This window comes from Myxocyprinus asiaticus, chromosome 16, assembly GCF_019703515.2.
Source record: "Myxocyprinus asiaticus isolate MX2 ecotype Aquarium Trade chromosome 16, UBuf_Myxa_2, whole genome shotgun sequence".
Taxonomy (NCBI): domain Eukaryota; kingdom Metazoa; phylum Chordata; class Actinopteri; order Cypriniformes; family Catostomidae; genus Myxocyprinus; species Myxocyprinus asiaticus.
Window position 1 is genome coordinate 5,748,723 of NC_059359.1, and position 23,457 is coordinate 5,772,179.

At 38.3% G+C, this 23,457-nt stretch overlaps 1 protein-coding gene across 1 annotated transcript in view; it reads left to right on the top strand.

The window, feature by feature from the left end:
- Window positions 1-23,457, top strand: part of csmd3a (CUB and Sushi multiple domains 3a) — a 437,506-nt gene that overhangs the window by 126,026 nt on the left and 288,023 nt on the right. The window contains exons 9-17 of the mRNA XM_051721095.1: window positions 621-708; window positions 923-1,047; window positions 1,906-2,027; window positions 7,279-7,382; window positions 10,174-10,286; window positions 10,404-10,586; window positions 18,690-19,016; window positions 19,981-20,175; window positions 22,456-22,594. Coding sequence (XP_051577055.1) covers window positions 621-708; window positions 923-1,047; window positions 1,906-2,027; window positions 7,279-7,382; window positions 10,174-10,286; window positions 10,404-10,586; window positions 18,690-19,016; window positions 19,981-20,175; window positions 22,456-22,594 — 1,396 coding nt within the window. The remainder of the gene's footprint in view (window positions 1-620; window positions 709-922; window positions 1,048-1,905; window positions 2,028-7,278; window positions 7,383-10,173; window positions 10,287-10,403; window positions 10,587-18,689; window positions 19,017-19,980; window positions 20,176-22,455; window positions 22,595-23,457) is intronic.

Here is a 23,457-nt window from a genome sequence, read left to right on the forward strand (position 1 = left end):
AGTAGTTTAAGAAGTTCTGAACATTTTTTCTTTTTCAAATTGTAATAGTAATTTTTCACATTATTAATGTCCTGACTATACATTGTGATCAGTTGAATGCCACTTTGGTGAATAAAAGTACCAATTTCTTTCCATAAAAGCAAATTCTGTGCATTATTCCAAACTTTTGGCCGCCAGTGTACTTGAGAAGCAAAATTGCAAGAGATATTAAGAGTTGATTTCAGAGAATATAAATTATTATCTTAATTCTTAAATAATTTTTTTTTTCTCACTCCATTGGCAAATCTTATTTTTTTTATTTTTTTTACTTAACAAAAACCCAAATCTAACAAAATTAAGTGATGCTTATTTAACAAGAAAACAATATTTGCCAACATTAATTCAAGATATATTCTCAGAAAACAAGTCTTAATATCAATTTAGCTTCTCAGGAAAACAAATCTTATTTTAAGGATGTTTACATATTTTTACTAGAAAACAAGACAAATACTGATTAAGATTTTTTTTTTTTTTTTGCAGTGTTTTGGTTTCATTATGTTGAGCATGATTACAGGTAATGGAGCTGTGGCTGCTGGTTCTAGGTTGACTTGCTTCTCCATATGTTCTCTCTCCTCCTGTAGTGAACGAGGGAATGGTAAAACAGGTCTCCAACTTCTGCCCTGACCCAGGGGAACCAGAAAATGGCAAGCGCATTGGTGCTGATTTCAGGTAGGCCTCCGCTTTGTGTCCACACAGGCAGACTGCCCTCGGCAGACAGGGTTATTTCCAAAGCTGTGAAATCCCTGATTATATTCCTCGCCTGACATTTGCTCTGACATGAGGCAACGGCACACAGAGCTGATCAATCTGTCAGCACACAAGGGAGGGATCTGTGAGAATTCGCTCATTGATTGTCTGGCTTGTGTGTTTGCTTCCTTGGCAGCATCGGTGCAACGGTGCATTTCACCTGCGACAGAGACCATGTGCTTCAGGGATCCAAGAGTATTACTTGCCAAAGGGTAGCAGAAGTGTTTGCGGCATGGAGTGACCACAGGCCCGTGTGTAAAGGTTAGATTATTGCCTTCAATAAACCCTCTGATCGGGATTAGAATAGACATCAGGTCTACTGATTTACCGTAATTCCTAAAGTCAATGTGATTGAATACACATGCTGATTACAAACTGTATCATAAGTGCTCAGTTTTAAAGTAACAGTTCACTCAAAACTGAACATTTTGTCAATTACTCACCCCAAAGTTGTTCCAATCCTGCTCTTGTTGTTTTTATTTCTGTGAAACTCACAAAGAGATGTTTAAGATGCAGAATGTCCAAGCTGCTATTGTCCATACCATGAAAGTGGATGGTGATTTATACTGTCAAGCTACAAAACTGAGAAAAAGCATTATAAAAGTATCAAATAAGTAGTCAAAATGACTCATGTGCTATATTCCACGTCTTCTAAAGCCATACGGTAGTTTTATGTGATGAACGCACAAAAATTTAAGTCATCGTTTACTGATGATCTTCCCATGGGCTCTCTGTCAATCCTGTCGCAAGGCATTTAAATTTTTTGAATTGTACAGAAATGCAAATGAGATTTGAGAGCAAAATGTTTAACCTTACCCTAACTAACCCTAGCCCTAATAACAACTTGAATTACTTTTCCTCTGCTGTAAAAGCTGTAATATATCGTGCAATTAGTATGTCAATTTGAGTTAACATAAAAAAAAATTATATATATATATATATATATATGTGTATGTATTTATATAAATATTGATCAGAATCATTCTTATAAAAAAAAATATGGTAAAGTGATGATATCAAAAGGTAATACCATTGTACTTTGAGACACTGTATATCATGGTGCTGATTGACCGAATGGCTTCGCATGTGTATTTCTTGTCATTTTGTTTTGTTTTGCAGTAAAAACATGTGGGATGAACCTCTTTGGACCTTCAGGAACATTTACGTCTCCTAATTTCCCCATTCAGTATGAGAGTAATTCACAGTGTGTTTGGATCATCACTGCCAGCAACCCCAATAAGGTGCAACTCAAAAACATCACGTTACACTGGAAATTTCATATTTACAGTCATAACTGTATGGTTTTACAGTCATAACAATAACTTGTAACAATGGTATTTTGGAAGAAACTGCACTTTAGCATGTTACATTTTTTAAATGGATTAACAGTGGTGTTTTTTCCTCATTTTTGTCTGAGGATGTTTACTTGTGTTTTGTTTACTGGATGTTTAGTTTAGTTTAACTCCATATGCCACTGTGAGAGGTTTTTGAAATTATGAAATATCAATTTCTCAAATTAGTAATTTGATTTCTTTCTCAACTCAGAAAAGTTTCCCGTACTCTCAAATGAATGCATCTTCCTTCATTAATTCTTAACTATTACATAACTGCCAAATAAACAGTGGCCTCAAAAAGTGTTTGAACTCGTAAGCAATACTTAAAAAATGTAGCACAAGCACACTTTTCAAACAAAACATTTCACAAAAAGAAGTGTGTTGGGTTTTAAATGATAAAACATTAGTTAGTCTGTTCAGAATGAAGACAAGAAGTATTTGGACTAGAGCTGTCAAAGTTAACCCGTTAACATGTTAACGCATGCGATTAATTGTAAAAGTTCAATGCATAATTTTCTTAATCACGATTAACACATTTTCCTTTAATAAAGCATAATTCAGCATAAACACTGGTCGGAATAGGGTGGAACCTTTGCGATGTGTCCGCCCGGAGTTATTACACTGACGCACACACCACAAACACACACAACAGCCATGTAAGTGATCAAATGATAGCCAAAGGACCTCTTAACACTATTTGTTGTACAAAACAAGCCCAGATGGGACTTGCGATGGAAATCGAGTAGTTTGCAGCCTCTGTAGTGTGCAGTTGAATTAACACAGAAGCACACCAAGTCTTAACTATCATGAAAATGCAGAACGAGATGTTGTTTGCAAGCATTTTAATGTGGAGTTCAACGTGGAGTTCAAAGGGGCGCTTGATGTTAATGCCCTGACTTGAATCATGAATGTGGCACAATTAATATTGTGGAGGATGAGAGTTTAAGAGGTTTAATGGCCATTTTAATGAATATGCAACCTATGGGGGGACTAATTATTTCAATTAGTCAACCTCCCACTTAGATTTTGGGAAATGTTTAATGTTACTTGAATTGGTGCTATTTTAGTGCATTTCTATCTTTATACTGTGCAAGGCTTTGTTTGGAAAATGTTAATAAAGCATTATATCCTCCTGAGACCCGAGCATGACTGCTGTGTGCATTTTCTATTTTCCTTTTTGATTTGTAACTACTAGCACCTAATAAACAAGCAAAAAACATGTTTTCTAGAGCAAATAGTTTTCCTAAAAATTAATGTCCACATATGTGGACAGGGAGACTACTTTGTGAAATTTTAAATAACACTGAGCTATAGAATGTCAGATTTTTAAAAAAAATTGTTTAATCAAACATGTTTTTGAGACATTACAGACATTACTGCTGATTTTATGTAAAGCTGAATAAATAATTCTTATTCAAAGTATGCCCAGCATCATCCAATCACTGCCACCATGTTAAAATAAAATGTAGCATTATAAAATTCTGAATCTATGTACTGATAACCATTGTCCCAATTCTGCCAAATGTGTTGAGTGGTCCAAACATCATCTGCAGCCTGAAACTGAACTTTTGGTTGGATTTTAGGATTGAATGCACTTAGCTGCATAGAAAGATATAGGATGCTCCCTTGCTCAAAATTTTGTGAATGACTTAACCTCCAGTGTGCTGTCTGTCTGCACTGCTCTCAGAACAGTTAAAAATGCACCTTATTTTCATCCTAACTACATTTACATTTACATTTATTTATTTGGCAGACGCTTTTATCCAAAGCGACTTACAAAAGAGGAATAATACATCATAAGTGATTCATCTTAAAGAGACAGTGGTACGAAAAGTGCTATCAGAATAGTAGTATCCAAGTAGCAACAAGAATATATATATATATATATATATATATATATATATATATATATATATATATATATATATATATATATATATATAATTATTATTATTGTATTGTATTTTTTTTTTAATTATTATTATTTTTTTATGAGTGAATGGTAAGAGCTGTGAAGAGATGTGTTTTTAGCCATGAGTCAGTGAGTCTGCTTCACGGATGGAGTTGGGAAGGTCATTTCACCAACATGGTACAGTGAAACCAAAAGTCCGGGAACGTGTTTTGGTGCCTCTTTGTGTTGGTACAACAAGGCGCTGCCCAATAGCTGACCGCAGGCTTCTGGTTGGAACGTAGCTCTGCAGAAATTATTTTAGGTATGCTGGAGCAGACCCAGTGACTGTTCTGTATGCCAGCATCGGAACCTTGAATTTGATTCATGCATCAACCGGCAACCAGTGAAAAGAGACAAGGAGTGGTGTAACGTGCTGTCTTTGGTTCATTAAAGACCAGACGTGATGCTGCATTCTGGATCATTTGCAGGGGCCTAAATGCACATGCAGGGAAGCCTGCAACAGCGTTACAGTAGTCCAGTCTAGTTATGACAAGTGACTGAACAAGAAGTTGTGTGGCATGTTCAGAGAGGGAGGGTCTTATTTTCCTGATATTGTAGAGTGTACATCTACATGATCGTGCTGTCTTTGAGATGTGGTCTGTGAAATTGAGTTGGTTATCGATGGTTAACCCTAGATTTCTGACTGTTTCATAACTCCATATAAAGCCTCTGAAGGCAAAATTCTTCAGCTTTTGGATGAACCTATTTATTCTCAATCTGAAAATGCACAGTAAATATACAGTATAGGAATGCATTTACTAATGTTAATGAATAGAATTGTGTTGCACAGAGATAACAAAATGAAACATAACAAAATGTATATTAAAATTAAGCTAAATGATCCACAGATGTGTTAGAGTTTAAAGTTATTCAAAGTAATTAACATGTTTTTTCTACTTTTGAGGAAATGCGGTGCCAGTGTCCACAAATGTAGACATCATGTTTATCAGTGTGCTGACACGCGAAAAATGAACAGATTTTTTTAAAGCGGCATATTAAACAAAACTAAAGATGCTACTCTTTATAACCAAACAGGTTTCAATGAAATATTACCTCATTATTATGAGATATTTCTTACCAGAGGCACTTTTGTTGGTGCTGCATACATAGGAGAGCTTCAAGGAAATCGAAGGCATGCTGCTGTGTCACATGACTCGTTGCAGAAGAACTTAACCATTTAAATGACAGTTTAGATTCTGGTGAACAGTATTTAGTTGGTTTTTATTCATTTAAATTATGCGTTGTGTATAGCGAAGCCAAAATACAATGTCCACGCATGTGGACGTGGGGTCGCAACAAGGGTATTGTCACATATTGTTTTGATTTCTTTCCTAAGAAGGAAATAAGTTCATTTTGACAGGAAAAGAAGTATACTCAGTGTAAAATTTCATCACTTTCAAAATCTGCTATTAATCGCAACTAACTATGAAAAACCATGTAATTAATCGCAATTAAAATGTGTAATCGACAGACAGCACTAATTTGAACACATTATGGTTGTCAAACATTAGTGAAACACGTTCAAATTAAATGTGATGTTAACTATGCCTTTGGTTACTTTGTTAGGACACCTGTGTCAACTTTATTTATCCACGAATAACACCTTGACCACATGTTGATTAAACATTATAACAAAATGGCACAGAAAATTGGATTTCTGAGAAAAAGTCTAGCATCATTTGTTTGCAGATTCTATTTGGTTTGATCATTTATATCTAATGTAGTGACAACAAACATTAAGTGTGGCTTAAATGTCCAAATACTGTCTGGGGCCAATGTGCATGCAGTTTATTTTTCCATTAGCGCCAAAAGCACATTTCAGGTGTCGAACAATCGTAGGTTTTTAAAATTTATTTTACCCATTTCATGCCAAGCCATTAGCAACTCGCAAATAGCCAGTCCATGTCCTCAATTGCGACTAAATCTGTGCCCTCCTCTGGTGAAGGATGCAAATGAGCTCTAACACACATTGCATTATTACCTCATTTATCTTCGCCTGATGGAATCGCAAAGTTCACATTTTATTGCGTTTTTCGCAGAGCCATTATTTGAGACCCATGGGCAGCTCATTGGCATTATTATTGTGTTAACACAATAAATTAAGTTAATATATGAACTTAAAGGGACGGTACAGAATTGTATTATAGTTGCCTCCAGCCCTACTCCACTTCAAAGATGTTAGGTGCGCCACCAGGAATGGGTAGACTCAACCTGTTCAACCAATCAGTACAGACCTGCGACCCACTTTGGGGTCACAACCCACCAGTTTAGGAACAGTGGTTCTAAACGAATGGGTCATGACCCCAAAGTGAGTCGCAGGTCTGTTCTGATTGGGTTATGCAGTTTATATTTGCTTTTAAGGATATTTTTTGTTTACTTTTATAAAAGTGACAATTTTGGCACTGTGTTGGGTCGGCACTTGATGTCCTATGTTAAATCTGGGTCCTGAAGCAAAACTAGTTATGCATATATAGTAAATCAATAAAATTATCAGAGACAAGTGCCCATAAGATAATTTATTGCATACATAGACTCCCTTGAGTTAGCTTGGTGCACATATACTGTATAATGTGTGCAGTTTCTGTTCCACTGTACGTGGTAAACATGCCAGATGTTCAGTATTCAGTATGTTCTAACTAAATGTGAGCGGTAGCACTTCATAGGCGGTCTCCAAACACACACTAGGAGGTGATTACACAAACACAAGGTTGTTAATGTACAAGTGAGCATTTGAAATAAAATGGAACAAGTGGAGCATGTCGTTTGACTGTTTACTTGGAAGCTTGATTGAAAGCATTCTCTGAAATTTGTTTTACCCTCAATATTCATTGAACTGTGCAAATGATTTGTCCCATAATTGATAAATTGCCTTTATAGCTCAAAAGTCCCCGCTGAATTTCTCAGTTATATTGCTGTAGTTCAACAGGGCTGCCGAGTCAATATACCAACAACATATGCTACCGCCAAGTACTGGCTCCGAGAGCCCATGAATATAATAATACTGAGAATAGTGCGTATAATTTATAATTTATGTCTGAAGCACTATAGAACTGAGAAACTTAATTAAGACTAGGTTAAACACTCAATTCTCATTCTCTGTGAGTTATACCGTATGGAGAAATCCCCACTGGTCATGGGACTTCAATTCGAGTTGCATTCCATTAGAAATATTTATATCGCTAATGCAGTGATTTTTTCTCATCACAGGTTATTCAAATCAATTTTGAAGAGTTCGACTTGGAGCTAGGATATGATACGTTGACTGTTGGAGACAGCAGTGAGGTTGGGGACTCAAAAACAATTATACAAGTGTAAGTGCCAATGTTTTACTTTGACATTGTGTCTCACGGGTTTTGGTCATAAAAAAGCATGTTTATTTAAAGTTTTCTATATTGAAAATGTTCTGTTGAGTTCATTAGCAATGACCATTATCTTGCATTTTTTAGATTTCCTTTTTTCCAGACATTGTACCATGGTAATATCACATTTTTGGACATGGTACCATGGTAATACAATTTTTATTTCATTTTATTACATAATACCATGTTACTGCCATGTTTTTTGGACATGGTTCCATGGTTTTACCATATTTTCCAAATATTGTACCATGGTAATACTAATTTTTATTTATTTATTTATGTATTTATTTTGGACATTGTACCATGGTAATCCCATGTTTTACATGATACCATGATATTAACTTGTTTTTGGATGTGGTATTATGGGAACATGTTTTTTTAAACATTTTTATTATGGTAATACCATGTTTTTGAACATTGTTTCATTGCAATAACTTTTGTTTGATTTCTTTTTTTACATTATGCCATGTTATTAACATGTTTTTTTTTTTTTTTTGTTTGTTTGTTTTTTTTGGATGTTACTATGGTAATATTTTCTTTTTACATAATACCATGGTATTTCCATGTTTATTTAAATATAGTTCCACGGTAATGCCATGTTTTTGGATATTGCACCATGGCAATACCATTTTTTGGACACTGTATTATGCTAATACCATGTTTTATGGATACTGTACCATGGTAATGACATGTTTTTGGACATGCCACCATGGTAAAACCATGTTTTACATGATACCATGATATTAACATGTTTTTTGGATGTGGTACCATGGTAACATGTTTTTTTGAACATTGTAATATGGTAATACCATGTTTTTGGACATTGTTCCATGGCAATACCATTTTTTTACATTACACCATGGTATTAACATGCTTTTTTGGATGTGGTACCATGGTAATACCATGTTTTTTTTTGTTGTTTTTTTTTTTTTACATGATACCATGGTATTACCATTATATTTTATTTCATTTTTTATGCAGTACCATGGTATTACCATGTTTTCAAATATTGTTCCATGGTAATGCCATGTTTTTGGACATTGTACATTGGTAATACCATGTTTTCCAGATATTGTACCATGATAACATTCGTACTGTTATTACGACTTGACATAAGAACAGACTGGAAACATCACAAGCTGCTTTTGACAGTCAGAGGATATTTTACTTACTTACTTTACAGTTATATTACTTACCGCCACATAGTGTTAGACACAGTGTAAGAGAATGTCTATATATTACATCAAACTATTTTATTTCAAAAGAGAAAGAAAAATCTTCTGAATGATTCTATGACATGTCCCTTTTTAAATATCCAACTTTAATAGACTACTGTTTTTTTTTTTTTCTAGTATTTTTGTTCAACTTTTCAGCTGTCATATGTATCAACAGCAATAAAGCCATAATGCCGTAACAACTGCTAAGTTTCAAATCCTCCAGCTGAATTTGTTCCTCATGAACACATTTCTCTTCCACGCTTCCCTCCACACCTCTCTGCCCATCAGTTGTGTGTCTCGCTGGGTATCTTGGGTGGACATACTTTGGTGACTGTCTGTAGATGCTTTCTGGTGCATTTGTCTGGCATGCTGCCAAACTCCAATCCACTTAGTACTCACAGAGCATTCTTCAGATTCTTCAAGGACAAAATACCACTCACTTTTAAAACAGTAATGCATACTGTATACCACAATTAATGTGATTTTTTGGTCCAAGTTTATGCTGGTGAAATTTTAAGATTTTGCTCTATTTATACACTTACTGTTCAAAAAGTACCATGTTATTACCATGTTTTTTGGACCATACCATGGTAAAAGCATGTTTTTTGGTGATGTTACCATGTATGACCATAGTTTTTTCTGGGCATGGTACCATGCTAATACCATGGTGTTATTGACATGGTACATAGTTGATGGTTTTTCAAATAATGCAAATATTTTGTGTTTTTGAAGCACCTTACAGTTATATTTGCATCCTGATGTCATAAAAATTACGTCACTGTGGCAACAGTTTTGCTAAATGAAACTGCGTGGTTTATTACATGTATCGCTGCAGATGAAATGTCCACTAAGTGGTGGTAAAAGCAAGTTAAATGTTCTCCCATTTAAGGTTAATGCTCTATGGCATTTTAAATTAACAAAACGGACCTCCCTAACCAAAACCTTTAACCAAACCAAACCAATAGTGTCATAAAAAGCAAATGTGAGATGATAGAGCATTAACCTAAAAAATCTCATTTGTTTTTCTAATTTAAATAAACAAAACCGACATCCCTACCCTAAACCCTACACCTAAACCTAACCTAAAGTGTCATAAAAGCAAAAGTGAGATAAAAAAACACAATTTCTATAGCAACCACATCATTTCATGTCACTTTTGGCTCATGTGTCGACTCGTTTATTCTTCAGGACTCAGTCTTCTGTGTGGAAAGTCCGCTGGAATAAGCTTGTGAATGTTGTTGGTTATGTATTGCAAGTGTTGAAATATATTGTCTTTCATATCATGCGTTATAGTAAAAATGTTTTGATGTCATAAGATAGCTTGTGTAAGTAACAGAGCAAAAACTAAGTGTTTATTAACTATTTATCTGCCATTTTATTCGTGATTTGTGTGAAAATAAATTATTTTTGTTGATGCGCCTCTAGTGTTTACTGTATATTTCAAAGTACTATTAATATCATCACTGTATCATTGTACTTTGTTGTAAGGCTAAGCTCAGCGTCTTTTGTTCACTCTGCACCGACAGGTTAACGGGCAGTTTTGTGCCTGACCTCATCGTCAGTATGACCCATCAGATGTGGCTGCATTTGCAGTCTGATGAAAGTGTGGGCTCTATTGGTTTTAAGATCAACTATAAAGGTGAGTGTGTTTCTCTGCTTGAGCTTCTTAAACTCCCCACATAAATCACTCTGCCACCTCCAAAGCTGTACTGCTGTTTTTTTTTTTTTTGTTTTTACTTCTCTCGCCTACCCACAGAAATTGACAAGGAAAGTTGTGGTGACCCTGGGATCCCTCTGTACGGATTGCGTGAGGGAGGCGGATTCTCCAACGGGGACGTGCTGCGCTTTGAATGCCAGTTCGGATTCGAGCTCATTGGCGAGCGAATGATTTCCTGTCAGAACAACAATCAGTGGTCTGCTAACATCCCCATCTGTATATGTGAGTTCTCTTAAAGGGACAGTTCACATAAATAAGGAATTCCCATCATTATTCACTCACCTTGTCATTCCAAACAAGAACCTTGTTTTTATCCTACATGGAACACAAAAGGGAATAGTTAGCAGAATGTCCAGACTACACTTTTTTTTTTTCTTTTTTTTTTTTTTTGCATTCAACAAAAGTGGATGGTGATACTAGTAATACTATCTCTGTTCCAAAACTTAGTGAGCTGCCTACATAGGCAGCTGCCTTCTGAGGTTGTATCCTAACTGACATGGAACCCCATAAGTGAGCGATTCGACCCTCTACATAGGCAGCAACTCAGGCCACAGCCACACTAATCCGTTTTCATTTTAAAACTCTGTTTTCAGTTTCCTAACATCATCATTTTCCAAAGTATGCCGTTATAGAGAGCTTTTACGAAATGCTGAATTTTCATTGGACGAATACGCCATTCTAGTGTAATTAAGAAGCGTAAACATTATGAAACGAAACGAAAACATGTTAACATGTTGACGTGGCCTTTTTATGTCACACAAATATAGCTCATCACAGGAGACTTGACATTAGCATGTTGCTAAGCTAACATCATAATACTCTAAAAAAATAAAAATAAATAGAAGACAAAACTTCCGGGTAAAATAATAAATTTTTCTAAATTAGATTTATCTATTTTTATTGATTCTTTTCAGTAATGAATTTCACATATTAAAGTTGCCTATCTTTTCAAACAGACTTTGCATTATTAGCATGTCTATAATTCTTAAAAATGCTAACTTCCAAGGCAGATCACTAGGTTTTGGAACAGAGCAACTTCAAAAATGACAAAAAAATATTCAATATCTTAAGCTATGAGATAGGTTTGTGTGAGAAACAGACCGAAATGTCCAAAAAGTCACTATTTGCTGAATTGCGTTTGCACTTGTTCAAACTTAGCACACTAGAATTCATTGTTGCATGTCTCATTACCGACACAACACATTTGAATTGAACACAAGCACAAATTCAGCCTGGCAGGATGTTAGAGAACAACACTCCTAGAACGAAGCTGTCTGAAACTCTAGCCATGTGTCCTATTAGAGAGCCACGTGCATTCAGGAAATATGTTTTAATGTCACACTTCCCCGATCTGTTAGTGTGTGAGCTCGTTATGAAGTTGAGTGCTGACGACCCTTTGAATCTCTCTGAGTAGATAAGACACGTCTAAATGAAATGATGTCAAGAGATCAGACTAATTAAAAGCGTGTTTTATTTCAGTGTGTAAACAAAATGACTGCTGCACCTTTAAATGCGGCTAACATTCAGCTTCGATTGGACAGCTGCTCTCTGGTAGATGATAAGAGGGCAATTATTTTGGAGCTTGACTAATAAACAGCACAAGTTTGGTTTGGCATGTTTTCAAATTCCCAATGTACCCTAAACAATTCAATTTAATGCAAGTGCTGTGAGGTATTTGTGTGTGATATGAATAATGGTAGAGCTGATGTGTAATGTGAATGTCTCGGTTACTCTCATAACCTCCGTTCCCTGATGGAGGGAAGAGATGTATCTAGTTTGGAAGCAGGTCTATGTTTTCTCTCCACAGAATATGCAGTTATTCAGCTGGGGCCATTTTAACGCTCAATATATGCGCCAGGGAAGGTGTTCTTTTCCTATCGTATTCTTTCAGGGGGAAAAGACCCCGCGGAGACCACATCCTGCCCGGAGGGGAGGTAACATGTGGCAAGCACGTCATGTGGGCTCAGAGCCGCACATGGAAGAGGCACGGTGGTAGGTCCTGCCTGAAAGGGGAGGAGCTCTACAAACACGGCGACCGGAACAGAGATGACTCTGTTGAAGGGAGACGCAGGTCTGCTGACAGGGAGACCGTACTGCGGAAAATACATCACAGGGGGTTACCGGAGTAACCGGCACCTGTGGAGCACCTACCTCAGTAAGGGCATATTAGCACATGTACTGGTTCCGGCTGTGAATTCCTCCGCTGAATTCATGAGCCACAGGGCTAAGGAGGAAGGACATCCAGGGTTCACGGGTTCATGAACTCGCATGGGAAAAGAAGCGCACATCTTCGCCTCTTTGGAGGGGAAAGGTGCTATACGCAAGCGATACACCCGGCCAGCTGTCCGTATTCCCGAACTTACCTGTTCATACCTGACAGAACACGGGACGAAATCGGCTCAACCTGGAGATTGTAAAATCTCGTGAAGGTATTGGGTGTCGCCCAGCCCGCTGCCCTGCAGATGTCTACTAGAGAGGTGCCATGGGCCAGTGCCCATGAGGATGCCAGATTCCTTGTGGAGTGTGCTCGTATTCCCGAAGGGGCGGGCACGGCCTGGGCCTGATATGCCATAGCGATGGCATCCATGATACAGTGGGCAAGCCTCTGTTTGGAGACAGCGTTCCCTTTCTGCTGTCCACCAAAGCAGACAAAGAGCTCCTCAGAGCGTCTAAAGCTCTGCGTGCGATCCAAGTAGATGTGCAAAGTACGCACCGGACACAGCAACGACAGGGTTGGGTCTGCCTCCTCCTGAGGCAGCGCTTGCAGGTTCACCACCTGATCCCTGAAGGGGGTTGTGGGAACCTTGGGCACATAGCCCGGCTGGGGTCTCAAGATTACGTGAGAGTCACCAGGACCGAACTCCAGGCAGGTATCGCTGACAGAGAACGCTTGCAGGTCCCCGACCCTCTTGATGGAGGTGAGCACAATCAGGAGGGCCATCTTCAAGGAGAGGGCTTTCAAATCGACTGATTCTAGCGGCTCAAAGGGGGCTCCGCGAAGGCCCAGGAGGACCACGGAGAGATCCCATGAGGGGAACAGGCGTGGCCTAGAAGGATTCAGCCTCCGGGTGCCTCTCAGGGACCTGATGATCAGGTTGTGCTTCCCTAAGGACTTACCGTCCACTGTATCGTGCTGTGCCACTATGGCGGCCACATACACCTTCAAGGTGCAAAAATGCTAACTTCCAAGGCAGATCACTAGTTTTTGGAACAGAGTAACTTCAAAAACGACAAAAAAATATTAAATATCTTCTTAAGCTATGAGATAGGTTTGTGTGAGAAACAGACCAAAATGTCCAAAAAGTCACTATTTGCTGAATTGCATTTGCACTTGTTCAAACTTAGCACACTAGAATTCATTGTTGGATGTCTCATTACCGACGCAACACATTTGAATTGAACACAAGCACAATTTCAGCCTGCAGGATGTTAGAGAACAACACTCCTAGAACGAAGCTGTCCGAAACTCTAGCCATGTGTCCTATTAGAGAGTTGCGTGCATTCAGGAAATATGTTTTAATGTCACACTTCCCCGATCTGTTAGTGTGAGCTCATTATGAAGATGAGTGCTGACGACCCTTTGAATCTCTCTGAGTAGATAAGACACGTCTAAATAAAATGATGTCAAGAGATCAGACTAATTAAAAGTGTGTTTTATTTCAGTGTGTAAACAAAATGACTGCTGCACCTTTAAATATGGCTAACATGCAGCTTTGATTGGACAGCTGCACTCTGGTAGATGATAAGAGGGCAATTATTTTGGAGCTTGACTAATAAACAGCACAAGTTTGGTTTGGCATGTTTTCAAATTCCCAATGTACCCTAAACAATTCAATTTAATGCAAGTGCTGTGAGGTATTTGTGTGTGATATGAATAACGGTAGAGCTGATGTGTAACGTGAACGTCTCGGTTACTGTCGTTATCTCCGTTCCCTGATGGAGGGAACGAGATGTTGTGTTGATGTAGTGACACTAGGGGTTGCCCTTGGGAGCCCCAAACACCCCAGATCTTTGAGAAAAGGCCAATGAGAATTGACGAGTGGAATTTGCATGCCACTCCCCCAGACATACGGGTATAAAAGGAGCTGGCTCGCAACCACTCATTCAGATTTTGTGCTGAGGAGCCGAGACAGGGTCCCGGCCATTTCAGCGGGTAGTACAGCATTGTGGCAGGGGGGACACAACGTCTCGTTCCCTCCATCAGGGAACGGAGGTCACGACAGTAAACGAGACATTCCCCTTCTGTCACTCACTCAACGTTGTGTCGATGTAGTGACACTAAGGTCCCTATATGAAATGCCACAACTAGCTGAACCGTGTTACGTGGACTGCCGGTGCAGGTGCAAGCAAGCTGCTGTGTGCATAGTAGCAGGCGCACCGGTCTGCACGTAGCCTCCCCCAATGCCCCAAAAAATGTCGTATAGTTCCCCACATCCCTGGGGGGTGGGGGGTGGGGGGAAGAGACGTATCTAGTATGGAAGCAGGTGCAGCCTTTTCTCTCTTTGTTTTCTCTCCACAGAGTATGCAGTTATTCGGCTGGATCCATTTTAACACTCAATATATGTGCTGGGGAATGTGTTCTTTTCCTATCATATACTTTCAGGGGGAAAAGACCCTGTGGAGACCACATCCTGCCCGGAGGGGAGGTAAATGTGGCAAGCACGTCATGTGGGCTCAGAGCCACACATGGAAGAGGCACAGTGGTAGGTCCTGCCTGAAAGGGGAGGAGCTCTAAAACACGGCAACCGGGACAGAGAGGGCTCTGTCGAAGGGAGACCGTACTGCGGAAAATACATCACAGGGGGTTACCGGAGTAACCGGCACCTGTGGAGCACCTACCTCAGTAAGGGCATATTAGCACACGTACTGGTTCCGGCTGTGAATTCCTCCGCTGAATTCATGAGCCACAGGGCTAAGGAGGAAGGACATCCAGGGTTCACGGGTTCGTGAACTCGCATGGGAAAAGAAGCGCACATCTTCGCCTCTTTGGAGGAGAAAGGTGCTTTACGCAAGCGATACACCCGGCCAGCTGTCCGTATTCCCGAACTTACCTGTGCGTACCTGACAGGACACGGGACGAAACCGGCTCAACCCGGAGATTGTAAAATCTCGCGAAGGTATTGGGTGTCGCCCAGCCCGCTGCCCTGCAGATGTCTGCTAGAGAGGTGCCATGGGCCAGTGCCCACGAGGATGCCAGACTCCTTGTGGAGTGCGCTCATATTCCCGAAGGGGCGGGCATGGCCTGGGCCTGGTATGCCATAGCGATGGCATCCACGATCCAGTGGGCAAGCCCCTGTTTGGAGACAGCGTTCCCTTTCCGCTGTCCGCCAAAGCAGACAAAGAGCTGCTCAGAGCGTCTAAAGCTCTGTGTGCGATCCAGGTAGATGTGCAAAATACGCACTGGACACAGCAACGACAGGGTTGGGTCTGCCTCCTCCTGAGGCAGCGCTTGCAGGTTCACCACCTGATCCCTGAAGGGGGTTGTGGGAACCTTGGGCACATAGCCCGGCCGGGGTCTCAGGATTATGTGAGAGTCACCTAGACCAAACTCCAGGCAGGTATCGCTGACAGAGAACGCTTGCAGTTCCCTCACCCTTTTGATGGAGGTGAGCACAATCAGGAGGGCCGTCTTCAAGGAGAGGGCTTTCAACTCGACTGACTCTAGCAGCTCAAAGGGGGCTCCGCGAAGGCCCAGAAGGACCCCGGAGAGATCCCATGAGGGGAACGGGCGTGGCCTAGGAGGATTCAGCCTCCGGGTGCCTCTCAGGAACCTGATGATCAGGTTGTGCTTCCCTATGGACTTACCGTCCACTGTATCATGGTGTGCCACTATGGCGGCCACATACACCTTCAAGGTGGAGGGGGACAGCCATTCCTCCATCCTCTCCTGCAGGAAGGAAAGCGCTGAACTGACTGTGCATCTCTGAGGGTCTTCAGCTTGGGAAGAACACCAATTTGCGAACCGACGCCACTTCAGTGTATAAAGCTGCCTCGTGAAGGGAGCTCTGGCCTGAGTGTTCATGTCTACCACTGCTGGTTGTAGGCCACTTAGGTCTTCCACATCCCATCCAAGGGCCAGATGTGGAGGTCCCAGAGGTCTGGGCGCAGGTGCCAGATGGTGCCCCGTCCCTGAGAAAGAAGGTCCTTCCTAGTGTAGCTTTTTGAGTAACACCAAGAAGCGGTGTAATGTTTTTTTTTTTTTTTGTTTTTTTTTCATATTGTATTACAAGAATTTGTGGTGAAGTAAATATAGCATTACATATTAAGAAAATTCTACTGTACATTTGTACTCAATTCAAGCATGTAAAAATTAATGCTCCAACTTAAAAATAAATGTTATTTATGATTGTTTGTTATCTTTACAATGAGTTATCATGTACCAGTCCTAAAGTAGAAAACCTTGTCATATTTTTTCGCTAATTTGAGTAAATTTTGCATAGCTTTTCGAAGCTGGTGTTCCCAGCATGCATTGGGCTTGAATAATTTATGAGCTTGCTGTCAGGATTCTGTCACCTTTTGAGTCCTCGCCCTCTCTCTCTCCAACCCAACATTGACACTTGCATGGTTTCACTGTTTGCAAGTTTATTTACACCATTTTTATTGTTGATTTTGTTGTTGCATTTGGTAGCTTCTTGTTGTGTGAAGTCTAAAGTTCATTTTCTACTTAAAATTACCCTTTTTATGGTCAAAAAATTATCTGTTGACTTTTACCATCATCGTGTTTTGTGCACCATGTGCAGGTGCTGCTTAATATAGTGATTCCATCACCAGTTGTGCAAGGTGATATTGTCTAAAAGATTCCATAATGTAGCATGCATTAAGTTTCCCTAAGGAAGGCTTTTGTATGCCATGTGGTACATGGTTAAATGTGTTTATAAGGAAAGATCAAAATGTGAAATGTTGTAATAAACATTCGTTTAAATTTTAAAAAGTATATTTAAGAACCAAATACAGCAGATTTATAAGTAAAAGTTACTGTATTAACTGGAATGTCAAATTTAAAATAAAATAATAAAGTTAAATTTACTCAGTTTAATCAAGTAGATTTGACTTAATTTTATACCATTCAAATTTACTTAGAAAAACTTTTTAGGTAAATCTTATTTTTATTTATTTATGTATTTTATTTTATTTTTTTCAGTATACAGCCAAGTGAGCTGACAACATAACCAAATGAAAATAACAAAACAATAATAATTTTAAAAGTCCTAAACTTTAATCTCTCTCATATATAACACTGAAAAGTCTGATTGTTTTGGAGAATCAGTTCATTCGGATGGTTCGTGTGTCAATGAACTGTTAATAAAACAAAATGATTCCCCAACTAGAGTAATTTGCGAATTCCTTGCACAACATTTTGCACAGTCTTTTTTTACTGAAAATTATTTCGCTAAACGCTGCTGTTCACTGCTGTTTTCGACTATTTAGTCCAGTTGTGTTGTATTGATATAATTATTATACATTTAGTATAAAGTATTTGTATAATGTATAAGTTCTGTTTAAGTATAATGCAGTCAGCCGAATTTATATTCATTAATTGATTCAAAAACACATATTGTTTTTGTTCCAGATAAACAGTACTTTAATTACATTATACATTATCTAATCTAGTTATATATTTAAAGGTGCACTCAGTAATTTTTTTTCCTCATTAAATAAGTTTAACTCCTAAAGGCATGAATTGTAATTTTGCAATATTTGTAGGAAATCATGACCACTCACATTAAAATGAAGACTCCAGTCATATCAGTAATCTTATAAAAGCTGTTTAATTCTTCATGGAGAGGGTCCGCAAATAGGGGCTGCCATGTTAGAATCACGTGACCAACCGAATACTACTCGCTTAATCTTAGTAACCGTCATGTTATTTGACACTTTCACTCATTGATTAAAGTAATCATGGCTGACTGTGAGTACTAAATTTCTACAATGGCATCTGAAATTGAAAACTATTGCTGCATTGCTGCATTTAAATTATGCTGCATCCAAGACACTAGGTGTCAGTGTAAGTCTAAGATGACTAAAAACAACAGTTACTGAGTGCAACTTTAAAAGATAATTCCCCCTTATATCATTTCAGTGTAGTTGGCTATTTTTCGTAGCAGCTTGCAGTGTAGCTAACTACTTTTTTCAAAAAATTAATTTAACTACTTCAAATCATCAGTACCTGTAGTTTCTAACCCCACAAGCTACAGTTTTAAAGTTGCTTTCCCGACACTGAAAGCAATTATGTAAGGATTTAACTTAAGATCAGTATATACTGTTGTAGTTTTAACATTCACATGACTTTGACGTGACTGATGCAGCACCCCCTCTTCCACTCAGTTCCCTGTATGTCCAACTTTACGGCTGCCATGGGAACCGTTCTGTCTCCAGACTATCCGGAAGGTTATGGCAACAACCTAAACTGCGTCTGGCTGATCATCGCTGAACCGGGCAGCCGCATCCACCTGGCCTTCAATGACTTTGATTTGGAGCCTCCATACGACTTCCTGACAGTGCGAGATGGGGAGATGGCAGACGCTGTGGTGCTGGGACGCTTTTCCGGTGCGGAGGTCCCGTCCCACCTCACCAGCAACTCCAACATCCTACAGCTGGAGTTCCAGGCGGATCATTCAATGTCCGGTCGAGGGTTCAACATCACCTACAGCAGTGAGTGAATCTCTATGAATTAAATGGTTTGGATGCAGAATTTGTATTTCTTGTTGAAACTGAGGCTGCGTTTGGAATGGCATACTACCATACTATACATACTACCTGTTTTTGAAGTATACAGTTTGTATACATGCACAGTATGCAGATTTTGTGTATGCATGGAATACTTGTATAATATACTATATTTGATTATAACTTGATCTTTCATTTATAGTGTAACTAGAAATATCAGCTGTGATTTGAATGAAATGTTAAAATTGGCAAAAAATGTCATATTTTTACAGAACTTTAGATAACTAACTAACAGAAATTCTTTCTGAGATGAAAACTGGATGCCATTTGCGCAATTAAACATGCAATGACTAGGCATTTTATTCAGCCGATATTTGGCCATTTTGAGATTATTAGTATGCTATTGTTCCAATTCTGAAAATACTTCAATTCATAACTGAGCCGACATTTTTTATAAGATGTTTTCTAAATATTTCTATAAGATTGTTGCTTCTAAACTGGAAGAGTTTAGTCCGTAGCGCGATTTTGAGCGCAATGAGAAAAGCTCATTCACAGTGGCACGCATTATTTTTAGCACTAAACAATGCAAGCCATTGTGAATGAGATTCTCTCATAGTGCTTATATGTTTTTGCTAATAACATTTTTGGCATACGAAGTGTTGTCTTTTATCTGATTCAGTAGGACATATGGAAGGACATATTTATGCGATTTGAATCGTAAGCCATTTATCCACCGGCATCAAACAACTTAATCCTGTTCAGTAAGCATCATTCCATTAGCTCAGCCAAAATAATCCTCAGATGCCTATGAAACCCTTTTGATGTTTACCCACAATCCTCTGTTTCTTACAGCTTGCCATTCCATTATCTGTCCATTTTTTCACTTCCATTTTATTAAGTTAGTCACATCACCAGTAACAAGCTCTCTGCTGTGATGTTTTTTGTTCAGCGTTTGGACACAATGAGTGCCCGGATCCTGGAGTGCCTATCAATGCCAAACGCTTTGGCAATAATTTCCAGCTGGGAAGTTCCATATCAGTCGTGTGTGAAGAGGGTTTCATAAAGACGCAAGGCTTGGACACAATTGTGTGCGAGCTGGAGGCAGGAAAGGTCATGTGGAGTGGTTTGATCCCCAAGTGTGAAGGTAGGTTTTAAAGTGTTTGTGTCCTGTAAACATTTCTTTGGAACAGATTTATCAAAGCTGAGCTTTGTTGGGATTTGTATTGTTTTTGAATGTTTTTAGGAGCGATTTTAAACTTATTTTCAATTCTAGTTCATTTACATCCTACAAACTTGCAGAAAAGTTTAGTTCCCTTTCTTTTGAGAACTACTGTACCAACTGTAAAATTGGGGGGAGACACATTAAAGAAATGCAAACAATGATGAACTTCAGTTATATACATATAGAAAAATGTGTATAAGTTCCATGTGTGCCATGAAACAACCCTTTAAAGTTCCACATGATGCTGTAGGAGAATCTTTTTAAATTCCATATGATATCATAAGAAAACCCTTTTTAAGTTCCATATGATGCCATAAGAACCCTAAACCTAATCCTAACATCAATCCATAGTAAGTACATGTAGTTACCTAATATTTCTCAGTACTTTCTTGGGTAAGTACACTGTAAATATACTGAAAGTACACGTACTGTAAAGTAAAGTGCAACCGAAAACCCTTTATGAGTTCCATTGGATGCCATAGGAGAATCTTTTATAAGTTTCATGTGATGCTGTTGGAGAATATTTGTAAGTTCTGTATGATGCCATATGAGAACACTTTTTATTTCCATTTGATGCAAAAAAGAAAACCCTTTTAAGTTCTATTAATGCCATAGGAGAAACTTTTTAAGTTTCATATGTTGCCATAGGAGAATATTTTTAAGTTCCATACGATGTCATAGGATAATCTTTTTTTTAAGTTCCATATGATGCCATAGGAGAACCTTTTTTAGTTCCATATGATGCTAAAGGAGAACCTAATTCTAAGTTCCATATGATGCCATAGGAGAATCTTTTTAAGTTCCATATGATGTCATAGAAGAATCTTTTTTTAAAGTTCCATAGGAGAGCCATTTTTAGTTCCATATGATGCTAAAAGAGAACATATTTCTAAGTTCCATATGATGCCATAGGAGTATCTTTTGAAGTTCCATATGATAACATAAGATAATATTTTTTAAGTTCCATATGATGTCATAGGAGAACCTTTTTTAAGTTCCATGCAATGCCATAGGATATTTTTTTTAAGTTCCATGTGATGCCATAGGAGAATCTAGTTTCAATTCCATATGATACCATATGAAAACATTTTTTATTTCCATTTGATGCCAAAAGAAAACCCTTTTAAGTTCCATATACTGCCATAGGAGAATCTTTTATAAGTTCCATATGATGCTGTAGGTGAATATTTTTAAGTTCCTTATGATGCCATAGGATAATTATTTAAGTTCCATATGATGCCATATGAGAACATTTATTTATTTCCATATGATTCCAAAAGAAAACCCTTTTAAGTTCCATATGATGCTGTAGGTGAATATTTTTAAGTTCCATATGATGCCATAGGAGAAATTTTTTTAGTTCCATATGATGCTAAAAGAGAACTTATTTATAAGTTCCACGTGATGCCATTGGAGAACCTATTTTTAAGTTCCATTTGATGCCATAGGAGAACCTTTTTTAAGTTCCATATGGTTCCATAGAAGAGCCCGTTTAAGTTTCATATGATGCCACAAGAAAACCCTTTTTAAGTTCAATATGATGCAATAGGAGAATATTTTCAAGTTCCATATGATTCCATAGAAGAACCCTTTTAAGTTTCATATGAAGCCATAGGAGAACCTTTTTAAGTTCCATATGACGCTATAAGAGAACCTATTTCACGGACTGTGATGATGTGTTTCTGCCTTATTTAACAGCAAAAATCTAGCAAACTTTTTTATATTAGCAGTTTTTTAAATATTGAGTTTAAATTTATAACATCATGCTTTGTGTTATATTACCCTGGAATTAGTTAAATCAGTTACCACATCTGCGAGAGGGTTTCGATTACAGCTGCTGTGGTGGTGAAGGTACATTTGGCATTTTCTCTCATCTAACTGTTGTAATCCACCGCTCTCTATTTTTTTTTCCTCTTCTGGAAAGTCATTGAAAAGTAATAGCAGATTTTTCCATTTGCTGTTGGAGCAAATGGGTAAATGTAAATAATATTAACTGTCGAAATTTACCCTGCAATCTTTTACTTCCGTGTTCCAAAACACGGATGGTGAAAAAGGTATATGGATGAATAGGAGAATTGTTTTACATTTCCATATGATGGCATAGGAGAACCTATTTTTAAGTTCCATATGATGACATAGGAGAACCTTTTTAAGTTGCATATGATGCCATAAAATGTAAAACCCAGTTTCTGTTTCCTGCAGCTCCATGTGGAGGTCATTTCACTGCTCAGGTGGGTGTCATCTTGTCCCCTGGGTGGCCCGGCTACTACAAAGACTCCCTGAGCTGTGAGTGGGTCATTGAGGCTGAGGTTGGACGCTCCATCAAGATAAGCTTTGACAGGTCAGTTGGATAGCTCAGTGAATAAAACACACTGAGGCTTTGTGTGGATTCATGTCTGGGGATAAGAGACCTCCATGAAGACAAGGGTGAATCTCAAAAAGCCTACCAAGAACATTTCCTGATCATATTTCACCCCAAAATTAGCAGGAACAAAAATTATATTTTGCATAAGGAAAACAAAGCCTATTATTTTCTATATGTGAAATATATATATATATATATATATATATATATATATATATATATATATACTTATTATTTTTCCCTTTGATTTTGGAGTGAAATATTACCAGAACATTTGCTTGACAGGTTTTGTGAGATTCATCCACAAGTCATTTGACCACATATCACACTTAAAAATAAGGCAAACTACAAGCATTCATATTTCTACCTCAATATATATTCCCAGTATAAGACATCAACTTGCTTGGGTGCCAAGGCCATGCAGGTTTTTATAAAGTCTATCTCTTGCAATCTGCTGTAAAAGCTGAGTTAATAAAGTATAATGTCAAATGTAATTGAATCGTAAGCCTCAGCTGATCGCACAAAGTTCACGTGTAGAAACGTATGAAAGATGGCAACGTTTCAGAGTAATGTTTGTCATAGCACATAAACAGAGAGCACATGGGAGACGGTCACCATTAGTGTCTTTATAAATTATTACATAGTGTTATGTCAACGGGGCCTGATCCACATGTGCAATGCTTTCTGTATAAATCTATTGCATTGCTTGTGAAAGGGGAATGGAATTCATCTGTATCAAGTTACAAATGGTTGACTTTATTTCATTAGCATAGCAATGCTTCCCTTGAGTCGGGCATTGAAATAGCATCCGATCTTGAGTGTGATATAAAAGACTCCAG